Source organism: Apostichopus japonicus, chromosome 11, assembly GCF_037975245.1.
Source record: "Apostichopus japonicus isolate 1M-3 chromosome 11, ASM3797524v1, whole genome shotgun sequence".
NCBI lineage: Eukaryota > Metazoa > Echinodermata > Holothuroidea > Aspidochirotida > Stichopodidae > Apostichopus > Apostichopus japonicus.
In genome coordinates, this window is record NC_092571.1 from 22,615,416 (window position 1) to 22,640,409 (window position 24,994).

The window sequence follows — 24,994 nt, forward strand, 5'->3', positions numbered from 1 at the left end:
ATCATATGTAAATTACGTGGGGGTCAAACTTGAGATCTTGCGGGAAGACTCTGTGTGAAGTCTTTCTTTGTCCGCGTGGTATACCGGTATATGTTTACATTTTCAGACAAAATTTGTTCAATATTTACGTCCAACATGCCGAAAGGAGTCAAAAGAGGAACAGGGGATTCGAAGGAGAAGAAAAAGTCCCGAAAGAGATCAAAGCATTCAGTAGAAAAATCATCGGAGCCAATGGAGAAAATTGTAAGACCTTCGCGACTTTTCCGTACATTGCGAACTTAACTAAATTTTTGTTCAAAATTCCCAACTTTAAAAAACACGCAAATTTCACTTTATCGATACAAAGTCAGTCACATTGTTTTTTGGGTAAATGATACCTTAAATCATACTCAAATGTTACATTGATCGACGGTTGTGGTCATAATGAGGCAGTAGGTTGTAATTCTCGGTCAAAATTGTAGTGGAAAAAACATGGAATTATCCCGAGCACAAGAATTGTTTGTTATACTTAGCGTCATAGTACAGTCATTGTGTGTGATACATGTACTGTAGCGAGTACACAGTACGTACCATTCATTATGATCAATACTGTGTGAAAGCAATATGTACTTATGAACTTATGCAATGATTGGACTAGTACATTCGTGTAGCGTAATCACAATAGGCCTATCAGCTCGGCCTATAAATACGAGGTGCGAGAGTTGTAAAATGCAGGAAAGACAATATTAGATCCTTTGACAATTTTTGTTATCCATTTCATTCTTAAAAATAAATCTTATGAAATATTTCATAATGACAAGAAAGAAAATAACATATTTCTTTCTTTTAAGCATTGTTGTTCTTCCAAAACATAAACTTCATCAAAAATATTCCAGTCAAATTTGTTGTTATGGCTGGCTAGAAATTAAGCAACTTTTTTGTATTTCCACGTAGAACTTTTTATCTCGCTCTTACAAATTAAAAATAACATTTTGACTGCATTTCTGACAGTTAGGAAGTACATTAATGTTGACATCCTGAATTTGGCAAAACCAAAGTTTAAGCAAATTAATCACTGTAATTAGCTTAAAATATATCTTGAGAGTTTAAATGGTCAAGTAATATCAAACTAGCCATTTTGATACAAAAGTGTGTTTAATTCCCAGAAATTAATTAAAAAATATCGTTATAAGGCCTTTTAGGTAATTAGTCCATTATCAATATACTGCATAAATGCTATGTGTCATATACATGATTAATTGAAAACCTGTTCACAAATCAGTCGTATGGAACAATGAAAGTTGATGTGCTTCTCGATCATGACAACTTGACTGGGGAAATGAGGAGTGGAAGGGAAGAGGGGGCAAAACAAACTAGAAGCTAGATTTGTTTTGAGGAAGTGAGAAATGCACCTAGCCTTCACAAGATTCTAATGAGTAATACAGCTTGAATTTGTTTCATTGTAAATGTTAAAAAATATGCCAGCCCTTTGCATTTTTATCATTCTTATAGAAACCTTTTCCAAGGTCAGTGTCCCCCTCCCATCCGACCATTTTCCCATGCAAGGAATTTGATCGAAAATTGGACATTCTACTTCTCGCTCAAAACTCTTAATTATGACATGGATAAAAAATATGACATGAAGCTAAATCCCATTTGGCCTTTTCTAGCAATGATACTTTACATCTAGCATTATATAGCTCATCGATTCTATCCACATACTTGCAGTGTGTATTAAAGTTTTATTTACCATGGTTTGTATCTCATTAGAGTATAATATTCTCAGCTATTATAGACAAGTTACTGTGCTACATAAATGTACAGTGGTATAATATACTGTACATACATACAGGTAGTGGTATGGCATACTGTACATACATGTATACTTAAAAACCTATGATAGGGCTGAAGGTTTGTTTGTCAAGACATTTGATGGGGCATACATTTTACTGATAAGCCTTTGCAAAGAAACTGTCGTATTGTACTGTACAGTAGAATAATATGCATACTGTAAGGTTAACATGAAATGTTATCATATATTTCAGTGGAAAGAAATTGAGCATTTTCAGAATCAAGCTAAGTACTGTGCTTTGTTGGCTTTGAAAGTTTTATCCTAAATCCAAAATCCTAAACCTAAGTCTCTTACAATTGATTGAGGGTATTGTGTTAAAGGCAGGTGGCTTTAGTTCTCCCTTTAGCCCTTATTGTTCTCAGTGGTCTGTACAGGAGTTACATTGAGTAAGGACCTTGCTGGCTAAGATCTTGTTTCAGCATTTTGGCTAAGATCATTCATAGTATGGTTCCCTCTCTCATGATACGCAGTTGACAATGATCACCAAGTCACAGTTGGTGCAAGGGGACTGTAGGCATACTATATATCTGTACAGTAATTTTTACTCAGCAGTTATGCTTGCAAAGATCACCAGTATGACTGAACTGCATTTTTAAATGTCTCTCTCTCTCTATGCACATCTTTACTTCTTTAGAAAGTTTGACATTGAAAAAAGTATATAAAAGCAATAAGCATCATATTTGTCTGTCCAAAAGTCTGTCCAAGTCTGTCCAAAAATTACTGTATAAAGAAAAAAATGTACATCCTCGACCCATCACTTTATATTCAAATATATTCAAATAAATTCCTTTTCATTCTTAAAATGATTTATTTCATATGATTTGTTCTTCCACTTTGTATTGTGTCCTGAAACTTAAACTTTTGAAATACCGTAGAACTTTGAGGGAAATGTTCGGTAAAGACCAAGTGAGTGTGTACAGTACAGTGGCTCTATTAGAACTACAGTACAGTATGCAATATGATATCTTTGAACTGCCAGTGCAGGTATGGGAAATAATTTGTTTACATACCACAGTTAACAGATGTTGCACGTACAGCAAAGTAGCATTGTAATATCTGGTTTCCAGGTAACCAGTTCATCATTTAAATATGCAAATGGGATTATAAATTGTAAAGGAAATTTTCTGGTTGCCCTTTTAGACAACATGGAATTTGCTATTTTAAGGTTGTCTCAACAACACAATTTGAGAATTGCATGGTCAACACTTACAGTACACAGTAGTACATTTGTGTTATCGTGTACAGTAGTAACATCAATTTGTTGTTTGTTTGACAAACATAGGTCTTTGCTAGATTCTCAGACAGAATATTGAATTTAATGAACAGGTCACCAGACAGGAAAGGTCCATGGGACAGAAGGACCATTCGTGTACAAAAGAAGGACACTTGTACCTTGTGTACATCAATGGCGGTAGCGATGAAGGCTTCAAACTGCTTCTGCCCACGTGCAATTCATTAAAAAAAAAATCGTTGCCACAAAATGCTGGTATAGCTATTGAGAAAAGTGAGAAAGAACAGATGTAGATATTTACAAGATACTGATGGGGATTGGTTAAAGTGAAGGTGGGAGTCCCTCTGCTTGGAAAGCTGCAAAAGATTCTACCATTTTGCATGTACTGTAAATTTAAGATCTCTGATTCGAAGGAATTTTTGCAAAATGGGGGAAGGTGGATTGGGATATATATCCGTTCCTTTTAAGCGCCTATCTTGTCACAGATTCGATACCCAGCTTGTGATTTAGACTCCCTACCTGCTGAATGGTACTTTACTAGTTTAAGCCCTGTTGGACAACGCAAAGCTGTACCGAAACAGTGCAATTAAAGGGTGCAGTACAGATGGCCATCGTATCGCTTGAAACTTGGTGCCAATATTTGACGTTGTCATCGTAGAGGTATCATATTTTATAAGTGGCAGAGAAATTATGAACTATTGGACTGGAGGCTACTTGAACATTTAAACATTGTTATGTCCACTAGCACTAGTCTGTAATTCTGTTTATTGTTACTGTTAAAATAGTACAGTAGTGTTTAAAGCAAATATTATTTTAATTTTGCACATTAAAAATGACATACTGTACCGTACAGTGTACAAGTGGCGAATCATATGTTCTGAACTGAAGGCACACTGAGGCAAAACTGTTATTTCAGTGAAGTTGATTCTTGGAACGGTTGCTATGGTATCATCAAAGAAACGTAAATATTAGTCACTGTGACTCATTCATTATCGACTTTATTTTGGGAATTCTGAATGAAGAGATTGCAAACCACTTACAGTACAAAGTACAATACTATACAAGGGATAATTTAACCTAATTTTTAACGTTATGTGCTTTTATGCGGTTACAATATAAATATTATTTCAGTATAGATGAATGAGACAGGGATTGTAGTAAACAAGGATAACTGTTCAACAGTACATTATTCTCTGTTTACACAGGTAGTGTACTTTGCATCCTTAAGTCAAAATGAGACATGTTTATTTACTGCTCTTTTTGCATACTCGCTTACCTGTTTGCCCACAACCTCAGCACTCTTGCTCTACCATATCTAGAGTGAACTGGTATTTATGTAAATTTTTACTTAAGTTGTGGTAGTGGGGTAAAATAAAGTGCATATGAAAGTGAGATCAAAGGTCATATGAAGTTTATACTTGCCAAAAGTTGGAAAGATTCAAAACTATTTCCCAGAGACATTTGCAACCTACTGTAGGTTTAAGCAATTCAGTTGTAAAGGAGTATAGTGTGGACAATAAACAATGCAGAAAATATGTCATCTTTACAGCATGATGACATAAAACATAGATTAAGCTTCCCCCCCCCTTCCCCTCCCTCATGTATATGACAAGTGATACAAGTTCCTTTGCAAATGTGAATTGACTTACAACCTCTCTGAATGAAGTTTCAGTTCTTTTCATACTGTTTAATTCTAACCATAACAATTTCTTACAATATTCACCTACTCACTCCCCCGCCCCTCCCCCTTCAAAGTTGAAGGTTTGCAGATTTGACGGCTCATCGCCTAGGGTAGCACGATAGCAGTAATAATTTACTCCATCCCTTTCTTACCTGCCTCCCTGACATATGCACTCTGGTCTTTCAACAAGTAACCTATAAAAACTGGAAACATGATTGCACTACAGCCTTAAGTAACCCCCCCACCCCCCGTGGTCACTAGCAACCCCCCTCATGTTCACAAGTAACCCCCCTCGTGTTTACTAGTAACCCCCTCATGGTCACTGCCTTCTTCCTTCCAAATCTACCAAGTGATTCCATTCGCCCATTTTACCAAGCAAATATAATATACAGTACTAATTATCAAATAAAATCAAGTGTAGAGTCAATCCACTGGTTATAAATTGCACTGCACTGTAGAACTTTACTGTAGCGTAGATTCTGGTCATTTAAAATGAAGTGATACCATTGCACAGTACTCCAAATTACCAGTGTGCCAACACTGCCAAGCGCACACTTTAATTCTTTCTTTTTTCCTTCTATACAGGAAACTTTAACATATACTTAAGTTGGCTCACATACCACAACGTCACATAAGGAAAGACATCCCCCATCCACTGAACAGAATTTTTTTCCAATCAGGGAGATCTTGTCATTTGTCCGTTCTAATCTAGACTGTTGAAATCAAACTGTTGTTGTTGTCATGGAGATAGTGGGCAGGCTATTAAAAGTAGGGAAATTCCCTGTTTTGTTTATTATAACTAGGGAGATTCCCTGTTTGTTTTGGCTGTTTGCCAATAGTTGTTTGGTTAAAAGATGAGAGTCTGAGAAAAAGGGAAGTTCCCCATTTCTTTTATTAGACATCTTTGATGGCAGTTTATTATCACAGTAGACGTGTAAATTGTGCAGTATGTTTTCTTGAGCTGGAAAAAGTGATTAAGCCTGATGTATTGGGGCAGTTAAATTATTATGTTTGTGTACATTATTATTAATAGTCTCATTTAAAGTGTTTTAGCGCACATAATGTTTTCATGATGGACTGTACAGTGGGCTCTGCATTACGACTTGGGTCTTTCTTGTAGGCGGCAACATGTGTACAAGGGTGATGCAGGTTTTTCTGAGCTGTAGGCAAATGTTAATTAGTGAATTAAAGAGAAATTTGGCTTTTCTTCAAGAGATTATAATAATTATTTTCTTGCTAATAAACCATTATCTGTTAAAAACATCAAGTGGGCTGTTTTAGTAAAAGGTCAATTTGGAATGTTATTGTTGATTCACAACTTGGGTAACTTTGGTAAAAAAAAAAAAAGCCACAGCCAAACACCAAACAAGCTCTGTAAGGTTGGAATTTGATTCAATTTTGCCAGTGAAGCATAACCTATACCCTTCAGTGTGTACATAGAGAACTGGTGTTTAGTAACCATGCCAACATACCATAATCTGCCTGACCTTTGGCTTTGCCCTACATCATAATAAACCAAGAACAAGGAGGTGGATAGGTCTTTTTTGAAAAGTAGTGTGAACTTTTCCAGACGGAAAGGCTGTTTGCAAGGGTATGGATGTGTACATTACTCTATGTGGAGAGAAAACAGAACATAGTAATAGCCTAGATGGTACAGTATTAAAGGAACCAGTATCTTTATCCATGGGAGTTGTGGTCTTTTTTCTTATCTAAACAAGTTACAGTCAAGCAAATCATACCCAATGGAATTAATTCCCCTTGGTGTAACAGCGTCGGAAATACAAGGGGGCAGAGGGGGATTCCGCCCCCGTAATGTAAATAAGAGCCTCCGTAATATCCATTACGGGAGCGATTTTTTTTCAAGAAGTGTAAGAAATCGCCCTCGTAAAAATCTTGCCGTTTGCAAAATTGAAGGTCTTATTACCAGCTTGTAGATAAGATCAACTTTGAGCTTTGACTCGATCCTTTTTTCATTTCTAAAATCGCGGCGTGACTTACGTATTTTAGGCCTAAGCCTACCCAATGAATGAACTGTGTACAGAAATCTACAAAACATCGAGAGCTTTCCTATGTTGTAGCAATGGAGAATTTATTGAGAATGGTGAAGGCATCCCCTCCCCCCATCCATCATCAGTGCAACTACGATCTAATTGCCCTTTGAACAAAGTTTATCATGAAAACTGCAAAAACACCTACAGTACATGTAAATGTTTCACTGTTATGTTTGACTGTTGACAATATTATGGACAGACAGAAATGTACTACATTAGTTAGTAGAACTGTTATTGACTGTGCTTGGTATGGATTTGACCACAAGTCACTGTTTCAAGATCTTACAAATATTATTAGTATATAATATATTTTTCGGGTCTTTTGTTTGGCAGGGAACATAACAGGAAATGTTGTGCCACTTGCCAAAGTGCCTGCTAGGCTGTTAAGTTACTGTTACATTAATAAAAATGTGCCTCCATACTCAACCCACTCTCCCACTCCTTCCCACACCCGCTCATTCCTCTCCTGTCCCAATACGAAATAACTGTCGACAAACATATATTTCATTGCACCAGTGGCGAGATATTTCTTGCCCAGCAAAAAGTCTATTGGCTTGCATCACCATGAAAGTAAATTCCGTGTGCCCTGGTCAGGCATATTCCTTACAGTTCAGTGGTAACCTTTTATATACTGTATATTTCATTCAGTAACATGATGATATGTACAGTACTGTTTACAATAGAACTAGAACAGCTGGGTACACAGTGTAATGTATCTAGGGATACAGTACAAGGATTCTAAGGAAAACAACTCTAGCCTTAGCTTGGGGCTGAGATTTGAGAATGTTGAATGACATACTGTAAAGCAGTAACAGTAAGTTCAGTGTTCCTTTACTGCAAGTATATATAGTAATACTCAATAGAATGCTAATATATACAGGAATTTGATTCTAAACCTGAAAGAGAAAAAAAATCGGCCAGTCTGCATTGCAGTGCCGTTTTGTACACAAAGTGAAAAAGCACAGGTTGTTGACAGTACAAGTATAAACTGTACAATAAGAGTGTAGAGTAGAGTGTTTGAAATGATGAAGGTTAAATCAAATGGATGGTGTAAATTGGTGTACAGTTATAATAATATAGGATTGTTGTTTGAATGTATCATCCTACATTAATTTTGAACATTTGAGATGGCGAGTGGATCGTATGTTGAGTCACATGTACAGTACAGTACAATAATATAGGACATGCTGTTAGAATGTATCATGCTACATTAATATTACATTAATTGAGTCACATGTACTATACAGTAATAATATAGAATTACTATTAGAATGTATCATCCTACATTAATGTTGTGCTTTGGAGATGGCAAGTGGACTGTATGTTGAGTCACATGTACAGTACAGTAATTATATAGGATTGCTGTTAGAATGTATCATCCTACATTAATGTTGAACACTTGAGATGGCCAGTGGACTGTATGTTGAGTCACATCTACAGTACTGTACAGTCACATTAACATTACTGTTTTAATGTATCATCGTACATTAATGTTGAGCATTGGAGTATACTGTACTGTACAGTTTACAGTGTACTGTACAGTTTGCTCTGTAAAACTCATACGGTATGTTCAGTAGGTTTACATGTTGTGTAAAGTTAAGAGTTGATTTTCCTGATCAACAAGAGTAAATTTGAAGGGTTATCTCATCTAAATACAGTATAATAACATACTGTGGTATTGATGTAAGGTCTCCTGATGTTGAGCATAGTAAAGTACTGTAAGTAATGTTCAGTGAAGACACATTCTGGCCTATACATGGGTATTTACTTCGTTCCCCACTTACCTAGGTTGTGGGGAGACAGGTAAGTGGGTCATATAAACCAGTATATAAGTTTTATAATATACATGTACATAACATTCATGTATAGCACAGTATGTATCAAAAGTTCATTACACTGGTCAACAACCCATTGACACAAAGTACAATACACCCACCCCATCTTAAGATGTGTATATGTATGTACTCGTTAAGCATCGACTACCATTCTGTTAATCATTCATGCATATATCATGTTCATGAATTAGAAATTAACATGGATTATTTGAAGTACTGCACAAGTACTTTAAATTGACACTGTATACATACATAATGAGTTGAGTTTAAAATGAATACCTGCACCACACATTTCAGTGTACAGTTATTGTATATAGCTCAATGACTGCGAGTTTACAAGGCATGTTATGTAGCCGCATACTTTTCCCAATGTCAGTGCTCCACAGTCCACACGAACTGGCAGACTTTGTACTACTATTCAACATTCCTTTAGTTGTACTTTTCAAATTCTGATATCATTTCATTGGCTGCTTTAGCACTCCACATGTATACATGCTTCTAGCCAAGGAGAAGCTTTTCCTACACATGTATGTGTGTGTCTGTACAGATCCACTGTGTGGTACTGTACTTACTGTAAAGTACCCCCTCTGTTACCTGTCTCTTGCACATGCTGTACTGTATGCACACCTTTCTTCCCAGCTTACAACAGTTGGTAACATGCTCCCCTTTGACCTCTTCAGGTCGTTGCACTCTTCCCTTCCAAATTGCCTTTACCATTTAGGTTACAATGCGATCCTTGTGAGACTTTCCGTCAACTCCAATCTTCCATAAGTTACAGTAATGCATTCACTGTAGGGTCTCGTGCACCTGTCTTATCATAGCTATGACACTATCATCGGCTCACTATAAAGCCTAAATGATTAAAGTAAAAATATCCATCCACATTATTTAACTACAGTCTGGACTTTTAAAGTCAGTACATGAGCTTCATTACAGTAAGACTGTATATATATCCCAATTTATGAATTGTCAGTTATATACTTACAGTACAACTTGTTGATATTTTGAGATTTGAAATTTATATTTTTTCCCCCTCTTTCTCTTTCTTATCTTTCGCTACAGAAATTGAAACCGCATGCATTCGTCGGTGAGCTCCTGTTTTGCGGTGGGACAAACTGGGACATGACTGGCAGATGGAGGCTACCAAAGTCTGCCACAAGGGAAGGCAGTAAGTAAACTGCACCAAGTATAAGACATACTGAATCAATTCATTTACCTATCTCATCATATTTTTTTTTCTGTTTCAAACTAATTTTAATATTATTATTATTATTATTATGATGATTATTATTATTAATATTATTAATTTTATTATGATTAATATTTTTATATATATATATATATACATACACACACTCATATGTGAGAAGGACTTTGAAGTGAAGTCTCTATATTTCAGTTGCACAGGGACTCTTTTGTGGGTTTTATCGTTTATAGTTCCAAACAACAAAAGTGCAGTTACAGTAGTAGCAGTTTTGAGTTGACATGTTAGTTCATCGAGGGAATAATTAATCGTTATCGCATTTCAAAATACAAAATGGTCACATTGCTACCATGTTAGATGGCATTCAGATCTTTATTTCTTGCTCCTTTGGAATTTTTTTTGCTAAAGGTAAACCACCAGCTGGAGGTAGAAATCTCTTGGGACCTCACAGACTCTCGGCTTTGAGTGGTATCAGAGTTCGCAACGTCATATCAGGACCCCACGCTAACCACAGTATCATCATAACAGAGGAAGGAAAAGCCATGAGCTGGGGTGAGTTTTGGAATTTATAGAATATTAGGGTAAGCAAACAGGTCATTATTTGAAACCCTATGCAGGGATGATAAATCTTGAATGAGCAAAAGTTTTGGATATTGAGCGGTAAAGTTTCCTTGTGTCCTGAGTGCTGAGAGAACGGCAAGGCTCACCTATGTGCAATTTTGCAGGAAATGTTCCTGGCACTGCCAGTTGATGTTTTTATAAGACAGGCAAAGAATGTACTAGCAGCCCCTCACTACGTTTTCAAATGGTCAAGTGAAGCTGTGGGTGGTGGAATGAGAGGGGGTTGTCCTTGACCGGAAGTGACCTGTCGCTGAGGGTGCACAGTGCTAAGAATGGCTATAGTTCACTCTAAAAGGCAATATAGAAGAAGAGTGTTGAGGTTGTGAGTAGACAGGTTTTGCAAGAAAGTGAAGAAAATTCTTTGATTTCAGTTTCATCTGGATGAAATCTGTCGACTCTGTTGACAGGAACAAAAGTCAGACTCGGAGCATATCGTTACAGACTTTGATTTCAGAATGCTTACTGGGAAATGGCCGCACCTCGGACTGCATAATCGAACTACTCCTTATTACAGAGAGAAGACTTGCCATCTTTTTAATTTGGTTAAATTGCTATTTCATTGTTCCACAAAGTTTTATAAACACAGTGGAGTCTCATTCATCCAACTCATTGTTTCATTATTATCATCAATCTCTTGTTTTTTTTTTCACCCCCTCAGGGAGGAATGAGCAGGAGCAGCTGGGGCTCGGTCACGCAGAGAGGACGGATTCACCCACTCTGATTGAGACCCTTAAGAACAAACACATCATCAATGCTGCATGTGGTAGAACTCACTCGTTGTGTCTTACAGGTACACATTTAATATACTTGATACCATGCTTACTGACAGGGCAGATTTAAGCTTGAAAGGACATTTATAAAAAGTTCTTAATTTTTCAGAAGCTGGATATTGATATGCTATGTACCTCATGTTATTTTAATGGTCAAGTTATATCGAGGCTTATTCAGCTATGTGAAACAGAATTACACTGAAGCATGAGGTTGTGAGTAATGTCAGCGTCCTCATCATGAGGCTTGTCCTATATTCTGAAATACTGCCCTCGCATGAACATTTTGCAGCCATTCTTTCAAAGATAAATTACATGTTGAGGAAAACATTCTATGCAAGAAATTTCTCGGTTCCATTTTATTGGTGATTCTACAAATTTGTCAAGAACCAGTGAGAAACAGTTCAGAATTCCTTCAAAATTTTCAGCTGTTGATAGTAGACCCAAAAATGTAAATAACCATTATAACAAAACAAAAACAAAGACCCATAAACAAATAAAATACATTTGGTAAATATTTTACTGCTATGTAGCAGTATCTTGCAGAGGATTGTTTTTATCTTCACTGTTGTATCTTCAGTAACAGCAGTGTCTGATTGAAGCATCTATGGTAACATCGCTAAAATATCCCACTGCTGCCACCACATGCACTCTTTACATCCAACTGCTCTGCCCACATTCAAGAAGTGAAAATTCTTCAGCTAAATGTATTAAAGGAAGGGAGTAGGTGTAAATAGCAAGGAGATAATATATCAGATATTTCTGATGACAAATTAGAGACTGCATAGCAATTTTCTTTCAGTCATCTTTTTTGGGGACAAAGAGCAATAATATGTCATGGTCTTAAATGATGCTCTAATGTTGATGGAAAAGTGTAATAGGGGATCATTTGTTGTACAGAATATATATGGCAAATGGTTGATTTAATGGATACTCAGAAACCTGTTTGGATGAAATTTGATTGAACTATGATGAATATACCAAAGTAACACCACACTACCAACTAAGTAAATGGTGACAAATAACTGGACACAACCAAGCCAGATTAAATTAGGACCACCAGGTTTTTGCAGTTTTGCGAGATATGCCAGGAGTAGTGATGGTAACAGCCTAAAGGTTTCAACATTGTGACCAAAATTAATTTCAGTGAAAATCAGGTCTCAGTATAGATGAGGTACTCGGTTGAATGAATTCTGTTGCTAACGATTGTTCCAGGGATACAGTACATAAATTCTCAGTATAGATGAGGTATGTTAAAATTAATTCTGCTGCTAATGATTGTTCCAGGGATACAGTACATTAGGTCTCAGTATAGATGAGGTATGTTAAAATGAATTCTGTTGCTAATGATTGTTCCAGGGATACAGTACATAAGGTCTCAGTAAAGATGAGGTATTTTGGTTAAAAAGAATTCCGTTGCTAAGGATTGTTCCAGGGATATCCTACCCATCAATCAACCTCTTATCTCATCCACAGATGAAGGTACTGTTTACTCGTTTGGAGACAACAGACTCGGTCAGCTAGGCATAGGTTGTCAGAGTGCCTCTGTGGGGACCCCTTGCAAGGTAAAATGAGCCTCCTGGTTACCTTCCTTTGTCTCAAATCTATATCTATGTTTGCACATGAGTTTCAGTAGACTTGTTTGCTGGTTATATCTCTGTTCACTGTGCAAGTTTAGCAGCATGCAAACACTTCTAAATAGGTTTATAGTTGCATTCCTGGATGTGCGGACCATCTAACCTACCACTGCAATGACATTACGGTCACAGTACCGGTCATAGTACCAGTGCTGTGGCCGTCTGGAGGAAGGCGGTGGTACTTGAAGCAATGAGGCTTAGCAATCAAGAGGCTCTGGGTTTGATACCCGGCCGGGCAATAGTAAGGTGGGTTTTCATCAAGGGGCAATCTACAGTTTTCCCATCTGAAATGACTTTCTAAATTAAAAAGATTCCAAATTTTAGAGTTAAAATGTTTAATTGGAAGCCACTGGACGTGTAAGTTGTAATCCATAAACCCTTGCGGGTTTCTCCCACATTTTTGGTCGCTCAATAGATGTAAAGATATTTACCGATTAATATTATGATATTATTATATATACATTCAGGAGTGTGTACTTCTCAGTAAGGGAAATTGTTTTTGAAAGTGAAAATGTTCATGTTTGTGGAAGATTTTCGTGAACAAGATATTGTTTATCTAGCATAAACTGAAGTCCATTCTGTTAACCTCTTAAGCAGGAGTTCTCACTAAAAATTTCAGCCAAAGAGAAACATTGGTTGGAAAAGGCGAAAGGACCACCAGAAACAAAAACCTTATTGTACCTAGTTTAGGCAATGTCCTGGGTAGGCCGGTTGGTTGGGTGCTCACAGGTTGGCCCTTATGCTCCTGTATACCTGATTACTGAAATAGTTTTTGGGCAATTTTATTCTCACCGGGCGGGACTGAAATATTTCACAGATCAGATGTGGTTGGAGAGCTTGAAATAATCTACAACTGTACGCCTCAGTACATTTATCAGGCATGAGCTTTTTCCGCGAATTTCGGGCATATCCATGATTTCTTTTCTACCTCAGGACAAAAACTATTATCCTAACACACTGTAGCATATGCAAACTGGAGCCTATACCGGCAATGTTTGCAAAGTTCCGTGATATTTTTTTACCCCAGGCTCATCCCTGATTTGTATGGAAGGTGGTCGTTAAAGCTGGATTAAATTCGCTCCTCTCTTACCTGTCTCCCCTTCGTAACATAATGCACTTCCCTATCTACCAAAGCTTACATGGGTGGAATGTTTTAGCACTGAACCCCCTCTTCTGGGGCACCGCCCACTTACTCCTTCCGTATCAACCATTCAGAAGACTAACTTCATGTTTTTCAATTCTTTCTTCAAAGTGTTTCACTCAGTTTGCACTTGATCCTTTTTTGGTGATCCTTTTTTTCGACTGGCCTCTGTCATGATGAAGATTAATTTTCTTTGTTTTCAGATCGACTACCACAGCTTTCCAATCGTACAGGTGGCCTGCGGTGGTGAGTTCAGTATGATACTGGACTGTAAGGGCAACCTGCACTCATTCGGATGTCAAGAATACAGTCAGCTCGGTGAGGACCAAATTACTCTTTAAGATCTGAAAATCTGAAAGTATAAGTAGGTCATTTTAGCCAGACGAAAGTGTTTTTTTAACGTGTCCAACTTGAAACGATCGCAGTTTAGCATGAATGAGACAACCCCGGGTGTAAATGTTCGTCTAAGGCAGTGTAGTCGTGTCGTTGCAACCGGCATCAACAAATAGTTTGGAAGCAGATGTCGTCTGACGAATTATGGAAAAAGGATACCGCAAAATCTGAATGGAAAAGATTGCAAACTTAATGCTAGAAATGTTTGCCATTAGTTAATTTGTTACAATTTTTTGTTTTCATACAGTGTAATATCATATTATTCTTTCTTTGTTTGTTTTTTGTTTGTTCTTATATTCAAATCTTTTGAAGTTTTAAGCCGACGTTGATTGTTCACCTTCCTTTCTTTAAAGGTAGAGTATGACACCGTCGTCATACTATCAACAATCCGACCCTTACTGTAGCTTTTAACTAACTCTCCAAACAAAAAGTGGAACGTGTGTCAAAAGTCAGCACACTTCATTTTTTTCATCTCTCGAATTTCTTTTCCTCAGGCCACAATAGCAACGGCAAATTTGCAGTGAAGGGTACCAAGACATCCTCTCAAAACGTCACGTCTCCCCGAAAGCTGGTCCTGTACGTCGAGAAGCAGAGAGACGGCCAGGTGAAGACTCTGGACAACATCGTCATGAAGGATGTGTCCTGCGGAGGAAATCACACAGTGCGTTCATCCTCTGTTTCTATTCCTTTCTGAGAGTCTCACGATAAGGGGGGGCGGCGAAATTCATTCACTGTATTGTCACATTGTCGACTGAAGTTGGTTATTTTGTTGTTACTTTGCTTACAATATTTTTCTCTCTCTCTTCTCTTACACCGTCTTAAGGTTGCAATGGACATGCAGGCACGGATCTTCACGTGGGGCTTTGGCGGTTACGGTCGACTCGGCCACGGGGATCCACGAGACGAACCAGTGCCCAGAGCTTTGAAATTTTTCGAACCTTCGTTCTCAGGACGTGTAGCCGGTAAGATCCGCACCGGATCGTCTTATTCAATGGTGGTTGCGACAAATGGTGAGTTGTCTTCAGTTTCTGAGGGACTTGAATGTTGAACATGTTTATTTGATCGAGTTGGTATAAAGTCTTATTCAATGGTGGTTGCAAAATCAGTGAGTTGTCTTCAATTTCTGGGGGACTTTTAAGTTGAACTTGTTATTGGGATCAACTCGTCAAATTAAAGCTAAGAGAATCAGAAAGTTTCTCAGTTTTGGACTTTTTCAGTACGATGTATTTCAAATTGATCCCAGTGTTCTAGTCAAAAAGTAATTTGTGATCGGTTGTCTTCTTCTTTATTTACAGGTCAGCTTTACTTCTGGGGTCAAACCAAGTCGACCGGCGAGGCGACTATGTACCCGAAACCAATTCACGATCTGTCTGGCTGGAACATCAGGAGCGTTGGATGCAGGTGAGTTAGGAGAAGTCTGGGGTGTTTCTGTTGTGGGTTTGCCTTGGTGTGGGTGGTTGCCACTGTGTGGTTGCCACTTGGCATGTGTGGTTGTGTGGTTGCCACTTGGCTGTGTGGTTGCCACTTGGCATGTGAACTTTTATGCAGTAAAAGCTGCATAACATCACTGTCACTTTAAAAGTTCTGTTTATGTATTAATATTGACCACTTTAGTTGCAGGAGGATTAAAGGGATTTTTTTTATTGGGGAAAGGGGGGAGGGGGGGGAGGAAGAGGGGAGCAGATACCTGATATCATATGAGTATCTGGGTGTGCTAATTTTTTGTCTGTATTTCAAAACCGAGAGGGTGGTGGCCAATTGGCTAAGGCGTCGGACTCGTGATCCAAGGATTGCTGGTTCAATTCATGCCTAGTTCATTACGTTGTGTCCTTGGGCAAGATGCTTTATCTCACTTGCCTCTCTCCACCCAGGGGTTAAATGGGTACCTGTGAGGTAACTTGTCATTGGGCGCAGTATATAACTGCTGCCGACTGGAGGGATTGTCTCTGAGACAGGTTATCATTGACCCGGGGTAATATAACGTCTGTAAAGCGCTTTGAGACCTATCGCTGGTGTAAAGCATCATATACAAATCAAATATTATTATGATTATGATGATTATTATTGTTATGCAGGAACAATGTGACCTTCATTCATGGTGTCGGTCAAAGTATATTTAAGAAGATGCAGTTTTAATATTATTGTTTTTGTTTTTCTTTCTTTGTTTTGTCCTTTTTAATCTACAGTAATAGCTCTATCGTAATCGCAGCAGACGACAGCGTCATCAGTTGGGGGCCTTCTCCGACCTACGGGGAGCTTGGATACGGTGAAAATGCCAGCCGTTCTTCCACCCACGCCCAGAAGGCCAAACCGCTGGAAGGTTGCCACGTGTACAAGGTGGCCTGCGGGATGGGACACACCCTCATGATTGCCCGAGACGTCTCAGAGGAGGACAAGGTCAAGTTATCTCACATCCCCATCTTTGACCCTAGACAGCCTCAGAGTATCCCAGGGACCCCTTATATACCAAAGCCACCTCCCGTGGAAGAAAAGGAGGAGGAGGAGGAGAAGAAGGAGGAGAAAGAGGAGATCAAAGATGAAGAAACAACCTCAGATGCTAAAAGTGCAACCAGCAACGATATGGAATCGTCTCACGCTGGCTCTGCTAACAGTGAAAATGAAGGGAATGCCACCAAGCAGGTGACAGATGGGACCACCAGTACCCCAGAGGCTAGCAACACACCCAAGGAGGAGAAAGAGGCAGTTCAGACTAATTCGGGTGAGGTGAAAACAGAAAGCAAGGATGAAACGACGAAGACATCTTCCGACGACTCACCAGTGCTACCTCCTGCGGAAGCAGCTAAAGTGGAAACGAGCAATCAAGAACCAGAGGCTATCCAAACGGCTGTGATCGTTCCCAACCCTGTAAAATCCACGGATGACTCATTGCCAGTCATTGGAAATGGGTCCATGGCCCAAGCAGAACTACCGCCTCCCGCCAGCGAACCCCTGAACCTCACCATGGGCCAGGCAGGAGCAGCAGCGACCGAAGATGCCACAAAAACTGCAAACAATCTGCCTCCTCCACCTCCAATCTCAAACGCCCATCAAAATTCTTTGCCACAGATCGGAGCCTCGGAGGACGCCACCGCTAAAACGAAAAAACAAGAACCGGATAGGCAGTCCAGTAATGGAACAGTCCCTGCCATGTAGGTATGAAACTTAAATAATAAAACAAAGTACCGGATAACAGTTACCAAAAAAAAAAGGGAACAACCTCAGAACAGCTACATACACCCAAAACAGAGAAACAAGTGGGGTGGGGGGGGGGAGCAACAATCTGTGGATATAAAATGTCCTTCTACTGAGGTGAAACTCAAAAACTAGTTGCCTTATTCACCAAGTTAGCTTACATCAATTTGAATGTCTTAAGTGTCCATGCAGACATGAAAGTTTTTGCTAGATACTTTTTGTTCCTATTTCGTATTTGTTTTTCTCTCTTTTTTCTTCCTTTTTTTCTCTCTCTTTGACAAGTGGACTTTTGTTGGCAGGTCCATGTTTTTCCTCTTGACTTGTAAGAGCATGGTACTGCAATTATTTATGTATAGATAGACAATGGAAAGTTTACAAAAGCTACAGTTGATTAAACATTCTGTTCATCGATTAATGATGTAAATCCATTGTGTTTGTGAGACATTTATTTTGTACTAGTTTTGGCAGACACACCTTCTTGTGATATTCTCAGATAGCATTTATCAATACATGTCATCATGAAAAATGACTAAACTGGTGTCAGTAGTGGTAAAAGAAATGACTTTACTGGTGTCAGCTGTAGGATAATCTATCACTTCCTTTCATTAGATACTACTTTTTCTTTTCTGTTTTTTTTCCTTTCCTTTCCTTTTTTTCTTTTTTCCTCTCTCTCTCTCTCTATTGGAAGTTAAAAAGTGAAGGTTTTCTTTCAGGTGAAGATGTTGCATTGTTGAATAGTACCTCAACTCATAAGTCTCTATGTTTGTATTTAACTACCACCCAATTTTCTGGGTTTTTGTACAGTAAATTAAATCTCTTTTTTTTGGTCTTTTTTTGCCTTTTCAACTGTTTATATCTTTGAAAAAAAGTTTGGTTCAAGCAGGGACCAAATATTGTCAGTAAATACTTGTAAATAATTCATCTTAGGAAAATAAGTAAGAAGGATCTGTGTGTTTTGTATGATAGTAAAAAAAAAAAAAAAAAATTGGGCTGTTCTTGAATCTCCTCTTGTGCAATGTTTCATACACAAGCAGATGCATCATATGCTTGTTAGTTATGAACACACAGCCAAAATTAATTGCCTCACATTCACTTTTGTTTTAGAATAAGTTATTTTGCTTCTTCTGTATGCTTTGAAATAGGACACAGAAAACAATATTCTGCCATCTGCCTGCTCAGTATCCAAGATTCGATTCTCACGCCTCACTGCTTCATTCTCAGAAGGTTTTTTTTTAAAGAAAGTGTTCACTTTCCTGTGTCCTGAATTTTTGTAACAGTTTTACACCAGGTACTTACCATAAAAAGTTCGTTAACAGCAATTTGAAGATGGTGTCGGCGGTGGGGTATTTTTTTTCTTCAAAGAGACTTGTTAATAACGAGCAACTGTTCAAAAGGCTGGTCATATCAGTCTTTGGACTAACAGTGAGTTAAAAAAGCAAAGGTCTGGAAAAGTGCTGAAAGCAAATAAATGGAACAATACTATTAAGACAACAGCTGACTGTTGTTGAAAATAAGCCAAGATAAACTTGTTGCCAGGTGCTTATTTTCCATTGTCAGTGGGTAACCTGTCGTAAGATATTCTCTTTATTACACATTTGTTCTGTTTCCGCTCCCAAAATGGTGTCAGGAACTCATAAGCTACATTTCCTTTTGTGTATGTAGAGTATGTAGAAGCAAAAGAACATGATTCTATTATCAGTTCTAAAGAATTTCTCACTCCTTTTAGTTACACGAAATCAGGAGAACATAAATGGCTACTTTTTCAGGTTCACTCTTTTTTGTCATAAATGTCCTAGCGATTACAAAGTGTAATGTTTCTACTATTTCCCTGAAGAGCAGCAGCTTTTCGTTGTTCCAGGGTACAAAAGTTTCACACAGGTGCCAAATATCGTGTACAGATATTGAAGAAATGACAACATAAAATACCACAAACCAAAAAAAAAGTCATGAAAAATTTCAGGTCAGCAGAAAATATTAAAGAAGAATTTGTCTTCTAGATATGTACTTTAAGCTTGTACCAGCTGGCTCTCTCCACCCACCACTCTCTCACTTTCTCTTGCTGTCTCTCTCGCTGTCTCTTTTGCTCTCTCCACGTCTGTTTCCACCTCTTACCTTTCTCTTACTGTCGCTCTCTCTCCGTCTGTAAAAAAAAAGTCCAAGAGGAGTGTACGAGTCTACCCATCAAGTCTTATGTCCAGTAAATGGTCATGATATTGTACAAGATAATGGACGCTACAGACGACCAAAAAAAATTAAAACATAACAAAAAATGAGGCAAGACTGGTAAAATAGTCGTGAATTTTACACCTCAGGGAAGAAAAAAGTATAAGTTGCCTGTATCATTATTAAACAAGAAAAAGAGGCCTTAAAATAGTTTGCCTCGAGATGTCTTGTTATTTGTACTTAATTTTCAGACAGTTGCTTCATTTTTTCTCTCTTCTTGTTTTCATTTTTCTCTGACAGGTTTGTACTATTGCTAGGATTTCATAGTTTCATAAATTTATGGAAAAGTATGTCATTTCTTAAACTTACTTTTTAAGGAGGGAGGGGGGGGCGAAGGGGTGCCAAGGTGATCATGCTGCCACCCTCCTCGGACCACCAGTCTTACAATAAAAAATGTTAATAAGAAAGAAAAATACATTCTTTACATTGTGTCGGTTCATGGATCTTAAAAACAATAATATGTGTGGTTTTTGTAGTCATTGGAAAGTTTTGGTAGAAACTCATTGAACATTTACCAGAAAAGAAATGTAACAACACATGCTTCATTTATGCCTGTGAAGCTTTGTTTTATCCCCTTGAAGACAGTCAGTTCATTTAAATTTGTTATGAGAGCTTAAAATGCCAATACTTTGGTATACCAAAAATAAGTTGTGTGTATTATCGTTGGAGATGTTGACAGTCCTGGCTGGTTAGTTACTTAAATGTATATTTAAAGTAATCCTTAACCTTTAAACTTGTTCTTTTTTTCTTGGGGGGGGGGAGGGGGGTTGAGAGGGAAGGTGGGCGAAGTACTAGTTTTAAGGCAGTGTTATGTTGTTGTCTTTATCACGTATCAGAGTACATTACAATGGAATGAACCATATTTGTGCTAATTATTGTAGAAATCTTCGCACAGTTCTGTCCGAAATTGCATTTCATTTCTTGAAAGGAGTAACACACCAAAGGGCATTTAAAAGTGTAAAAAGAAGTCAGGAAGTTGTTCCGAAAATTTTATTCAAGTGATCTGTTTCTCTTAATTGATAAGTAAAGTCCATTGATAAGTAATTGATTAGTAACCGATTTTTCCATACTATTGATTTGTCTTCGATGTATTTATTTATTTGATTCATCAATTGATCAGCTTTTTGTAACTTATTGAAATATTTATTTCAAGTTCAATGGATGGAAATTGATCACTTTGTGATGATCCCCCCCCCCCAAATCCCCCATTGTAATTATTTAAAACTTTTGACCACCTGATCGAGACACACGCTAAAGATAATGCTAAGATTTGTGTTGTATTATAAGTTCTTTTGAGCCCGTCCCTGACACATTAAGCGTGACTTTAGTTTGCTATTTTCTTCCCAGCTAAAAAAAAGGTGTTTTTCTTTTTCCTTTTTGCTTATCTGATTTCTATACTAGTAGATTTTACTCCACAAATGGCAATGATCCAGGCATGAAAAGTTATTTGAACAAAGGACAGGATCAAATTGCCATGGTGACACTTTTTACATAGAAGAATTTTCTATAGCATTATGAATATGGTCTCTATGGGAACTCTAATACCTAGTGACACAATGCCAGGTGGTTGAGGGGCGGGGGGGGGGGCGGGGGGAGCAAAGCCTACAGACAACACAATGCATATAAACAGTTGATCTCGTTGCGCTTGGGTGTGTCTTGCAATTACTCGCTTCACTGGGGTGGGGCTCACTTCACTGGGGTGGGGCTCGCAATTGCTCACTTCACTGTGGTGGGGCTCACAATTGCTCGCTTCACTGGGGTGGGGCTCACTTCACTGTGGTGGGGCTCGCAATTGCTCGCTTCACTGTGGTGGGGCTCGCAATTGCTCGCTTCACGCATCTTGTCCTTGCAGCCTATGACCCCATGTCAATAATTGTTACACTAAAGAAGATTAATCATGTGTCTTGTATAATTTGGAATATTTAACGTTTAATTGATCCTTGACGATTGTTGGAACAGTTTCCGATGTTGTGCAACTTACTCTTTGCATGGCACCTCCTCACGAAGAATTAAGATGTGCTAAAAAACGCGTCATCCACATGATAACATAGTATACTCTTTCAGTTTAAAGCTCAAAACTTGGTCTGAAGTCAGTCACAGCAAATATGGGGGGGGGGGCTGGTTCTGTCCTCATATTGTGTTGTTGATTCTCCGTGGACTGATGACATCAGTTATAGACTAAGAACTGAATGTGTCAGTTAACGAAACTCAACCATGCATCGTACTAATCGTAGACCGGAGGATACTTAGGGTCAAAGTTAGTATCTTGTTTGGAAATCCTGCACGTACCATTCATTATAGTTGGAAGTGTTGTCCCTCTAACTGAATTAAATATTGCATATCGACCTCATAGGGACAAAGTCCCACCAGTATAGTACGTTTAAATTATCCTGATGTTAGATAAGCAAATTGTATTCGTTACCGTCTCAGCTCCCTAAGCAAAATGTTTGTGTATTTTTTGTGTATCTTTCTCATCAGATGATGAAAGTATCATGTTACTTACAATCGATTCCCTCGCGTTTGTCTAATATCATATTGATTGAGTCATTAATGATTGTACATACGGCCATGAATGAAACGATTTCTTTGGCACATCTGCTGAACATTCAGTTAAATCTGTCCAGCATATTTATAATTCCCGTTTCATAATGATACAGTACTTAAGACATCTGTTATAACATGTTGGAAACATGTACAGTGGCGTACCGTTATGATCGGTGGTCTCATGTACGGGGGGGGGGGGGGGCGAGGGGATATGTTATTGGGAGTTCCCCCTCCCGATGTTGATAATGTAGTCACGTGGGGTGTACAAAGTGGCCAAATAATTGGTAAGGTCAGAACGATTAAGTATGGTTGGGGGAGGGGTGGGGCGGCAAAAGCCTTCCGACGGGCTATGCCACTGTGTACGAGTATAATGTGATTGGTAACAGCAACAATAGAATACAAAAAAAGATATGAAGTTGTCAGTTAAGTTGAATCCTTCAGCGATTGTCTTAAAAACTCTTTAAATCCCATATGTTTATGATGATGAATGGATTGTTTGTGATAGTGTTTTCGTGTGATGAACTCGCCTTGATTTTCACAGGGCATTTGTAGTATATTGTCGTAGAGAGACATAACGATAACTGATGTCGTATACTTAACACGAGAAAATTAAACAAATGCTGCAGCCATTATGCGTTATGGTGATATGGTTTTTGGAGCGAATGACGTCACTCTTATGTAATGTATTTGAAAAATTTGTGTTTGATTGTTTTATTATTTTCAACACCTGCGTAAATTACTGCAAGAAAATCATTACTTTGATTATGTAATTGTACTTGAAAATTTCGTGTTGCCCACAAAAAATATATGGTTTTAGCTCTGTATAAGTTCACTTAGGTTCAGCCATCCTTCCTCCCTTCTATCCCATCCCCTTTCCCTTGAAACTTCGATGCATATCATGCCATTCTCGTGGAAGTCATGTGTCGAAAATTTCACCCAATGTTCGTTAGCTTTGCAGTCTTCAAATTCACTCTCAATTCAAAGACAAAGGTGTTTGAATATTGCTAGACTTTCCTTCTTAAATTCCAAAATACCCCCCCCCCCCCCCTCCCCCTTTGTTTACTGTTTCTGTTATATGCCTTCTTCAATTTTCAATACTGAATTCTTTAATATATTTTCTGTAAAAAAAATGTTATCAAATTTGGCATTTCTTCTCGTGCAGGGAATTTCAGTCGATCAATTATTTTCGTCGATATGAATATTTCACTAATTCACATTTTTTAGACGTAAATTTTCTCATTCAACTTTCTGTCAGTATTAGAAATTTTCATTACAATAATAAAAATTTGTTCTCTTTTTCTTCTATTCAAGAAATATTGTAGTTAAAAATTGTTTCTTTGGAAAAGAGTCGACTTTGATAATATAATCACGTAAAAAACATCAAACATGTTGTTTGTTTTGTGCTGGTATTGTTCATTTTGTATTTAAAAATTAGCATAAATATACAATTCTTTCATATTTTTAGCGACGTAAAGTACAACGATTTTTTTTTCCTTTTTTTGTAGATTTTAACATTCCTCTACCGTCATTTTTTCTGTCTTTGTAGAACAATAAAAAGGAGATAAAATCCTGTTAACGATACATTGTCCGTTTGTCCTATTTGATTCCTTGCCGAAGGTAGACAGAATATATGGGAAGTTAGTGGTGCGTATTTGTACGTGAGGCCTGGGCTTGTTAGCATTATATATAACTAAAAAAATTACATGGTGGTTCAAACTTTATACTTGGTATGAGTGGATGTATCCTATATGCAGTCTGGAAAAAGGATACCCTTTATTTTCTTTAATTTTTTCGTCTTGAAATACAAAAAAAAACACGAAAAGTAATGACAAATTCATATTTGAACAATTTGGTTTGTTATTAATGTTTTCTTTCACGACTACGTATTATTTTCTTTTATGTTCATTCGGCATATATTTGCCTGGAATGGTAAAATGTAATATGCTTAGCAAATTTGTTGGTATTTTGAATATTTTTTTTAACATAGTTATTTTTAACCCCTCACCCCCCCCCCCCCCCGCAAGAAAAACCCAGCAAATTTGTTGGTATTTGAATCAATATTTTTTAACATTTTATTTTTAAATATCGTATTGGAACAATCCCCGGTATATACTCGCTAAACTGTTTTGTATATGTGCGTCGCAACAAAACGCTCCTGTCGTAGATTAACCTTGTCTACCTTAAACAGACTGAATTTGAATTGGAGTAAAATCATGGAAGCGGTATGCCGTCACGTGATATTTTGTACCAATCAGCTTACTCTCTTGAATTATCCATTTAATGAGGTCAGATATCTTAATTCGTCGACAGGAATAAACCAAATTAGAACATTTTTTCTCCTTTTTTTTTTACTTTAACTTACTTCCTTTGAATTAAAGAACAGCTGGGGAGATTTAAAGAGGCTTATTGCGTTCCCATTTTTGTCATAATATGTTTCCTAAGTTAGTGATACTATTTTGGAAATTTAAAGCAGGTGCATGGGTATTTTGATCACTGACTAAATGACTAAAACATATCATCCTCCCAACCAGTCACGCCACCCCGTTCAAATTAATTTCCATCCACATCGTCAGTCGGGGGGGAGGGGGTAACAGCGTTTAGATGGGGTAATTAACAATCAATCCGCGAAGAATTCGACCACTC

The 24,994-nt window shown here is 37.8% G+C and overlaps 1 protein-coding gene across 1 annotated transcript; it reads left to right on the forward strand.

Annotated features, from left to right (window-relative positions):
• Positions 1-18: 18 nt before the first annotated feature.
• LOC139975656 (protein RCC2 homolog) lies at positions 19-23,927 on the forward strand. Its single transcript, XM_071983743.1, has 10 exons — positions 19-243; positions 9,692-9,797; positions 10,242-10,385; positions 11,113-11,244; positions 12,698-12,786; positions 14,203-14,317; positions 14,887-15,053; positions 15,216-15,402; positions 15,688-15,793; positions 16,579-23,927. Exons 1-10 carry the CDS (start codon positions 91-93, stop codon positions 17,543-17,545), a joined length of 2,166 nt encoding a protein of 721 aa, XP_071839844.1. The 5' UTR covers positions 19-90; the 3' UTR covers positions 17,546-23,927.
• Positions 23,928-24,994: the final 1,067 nt, after the last annotated feature.

What these genes read in the sequence shown, in the direction of transcription:
- LOC139975656 (XM_071983743.1), top strand. Translation starts at nt 91, where the DNA reads ATGTTTACATTTTCAGACAAAATTTGTTCAATATTTACGTCCAACATG. An exon ending in AATGGTGGTTGCGACAAATG is followed by an intron (nt 15,403 to 15,687) that starts GTGAGTTGTCTT and finishes CTTTATTTACAG; the next exon opens with GTCAGCTTTACTTCTGGGGT. An exon ending in ATCAGGAGCGTTGGATGCAG is followed by an intron (nt 15,794 to 16,578) that starts GTGAGTTAGGAG and finishes TTTAATCTACAG; the next exon opens with TAATAGCTCTATCGTAATCG.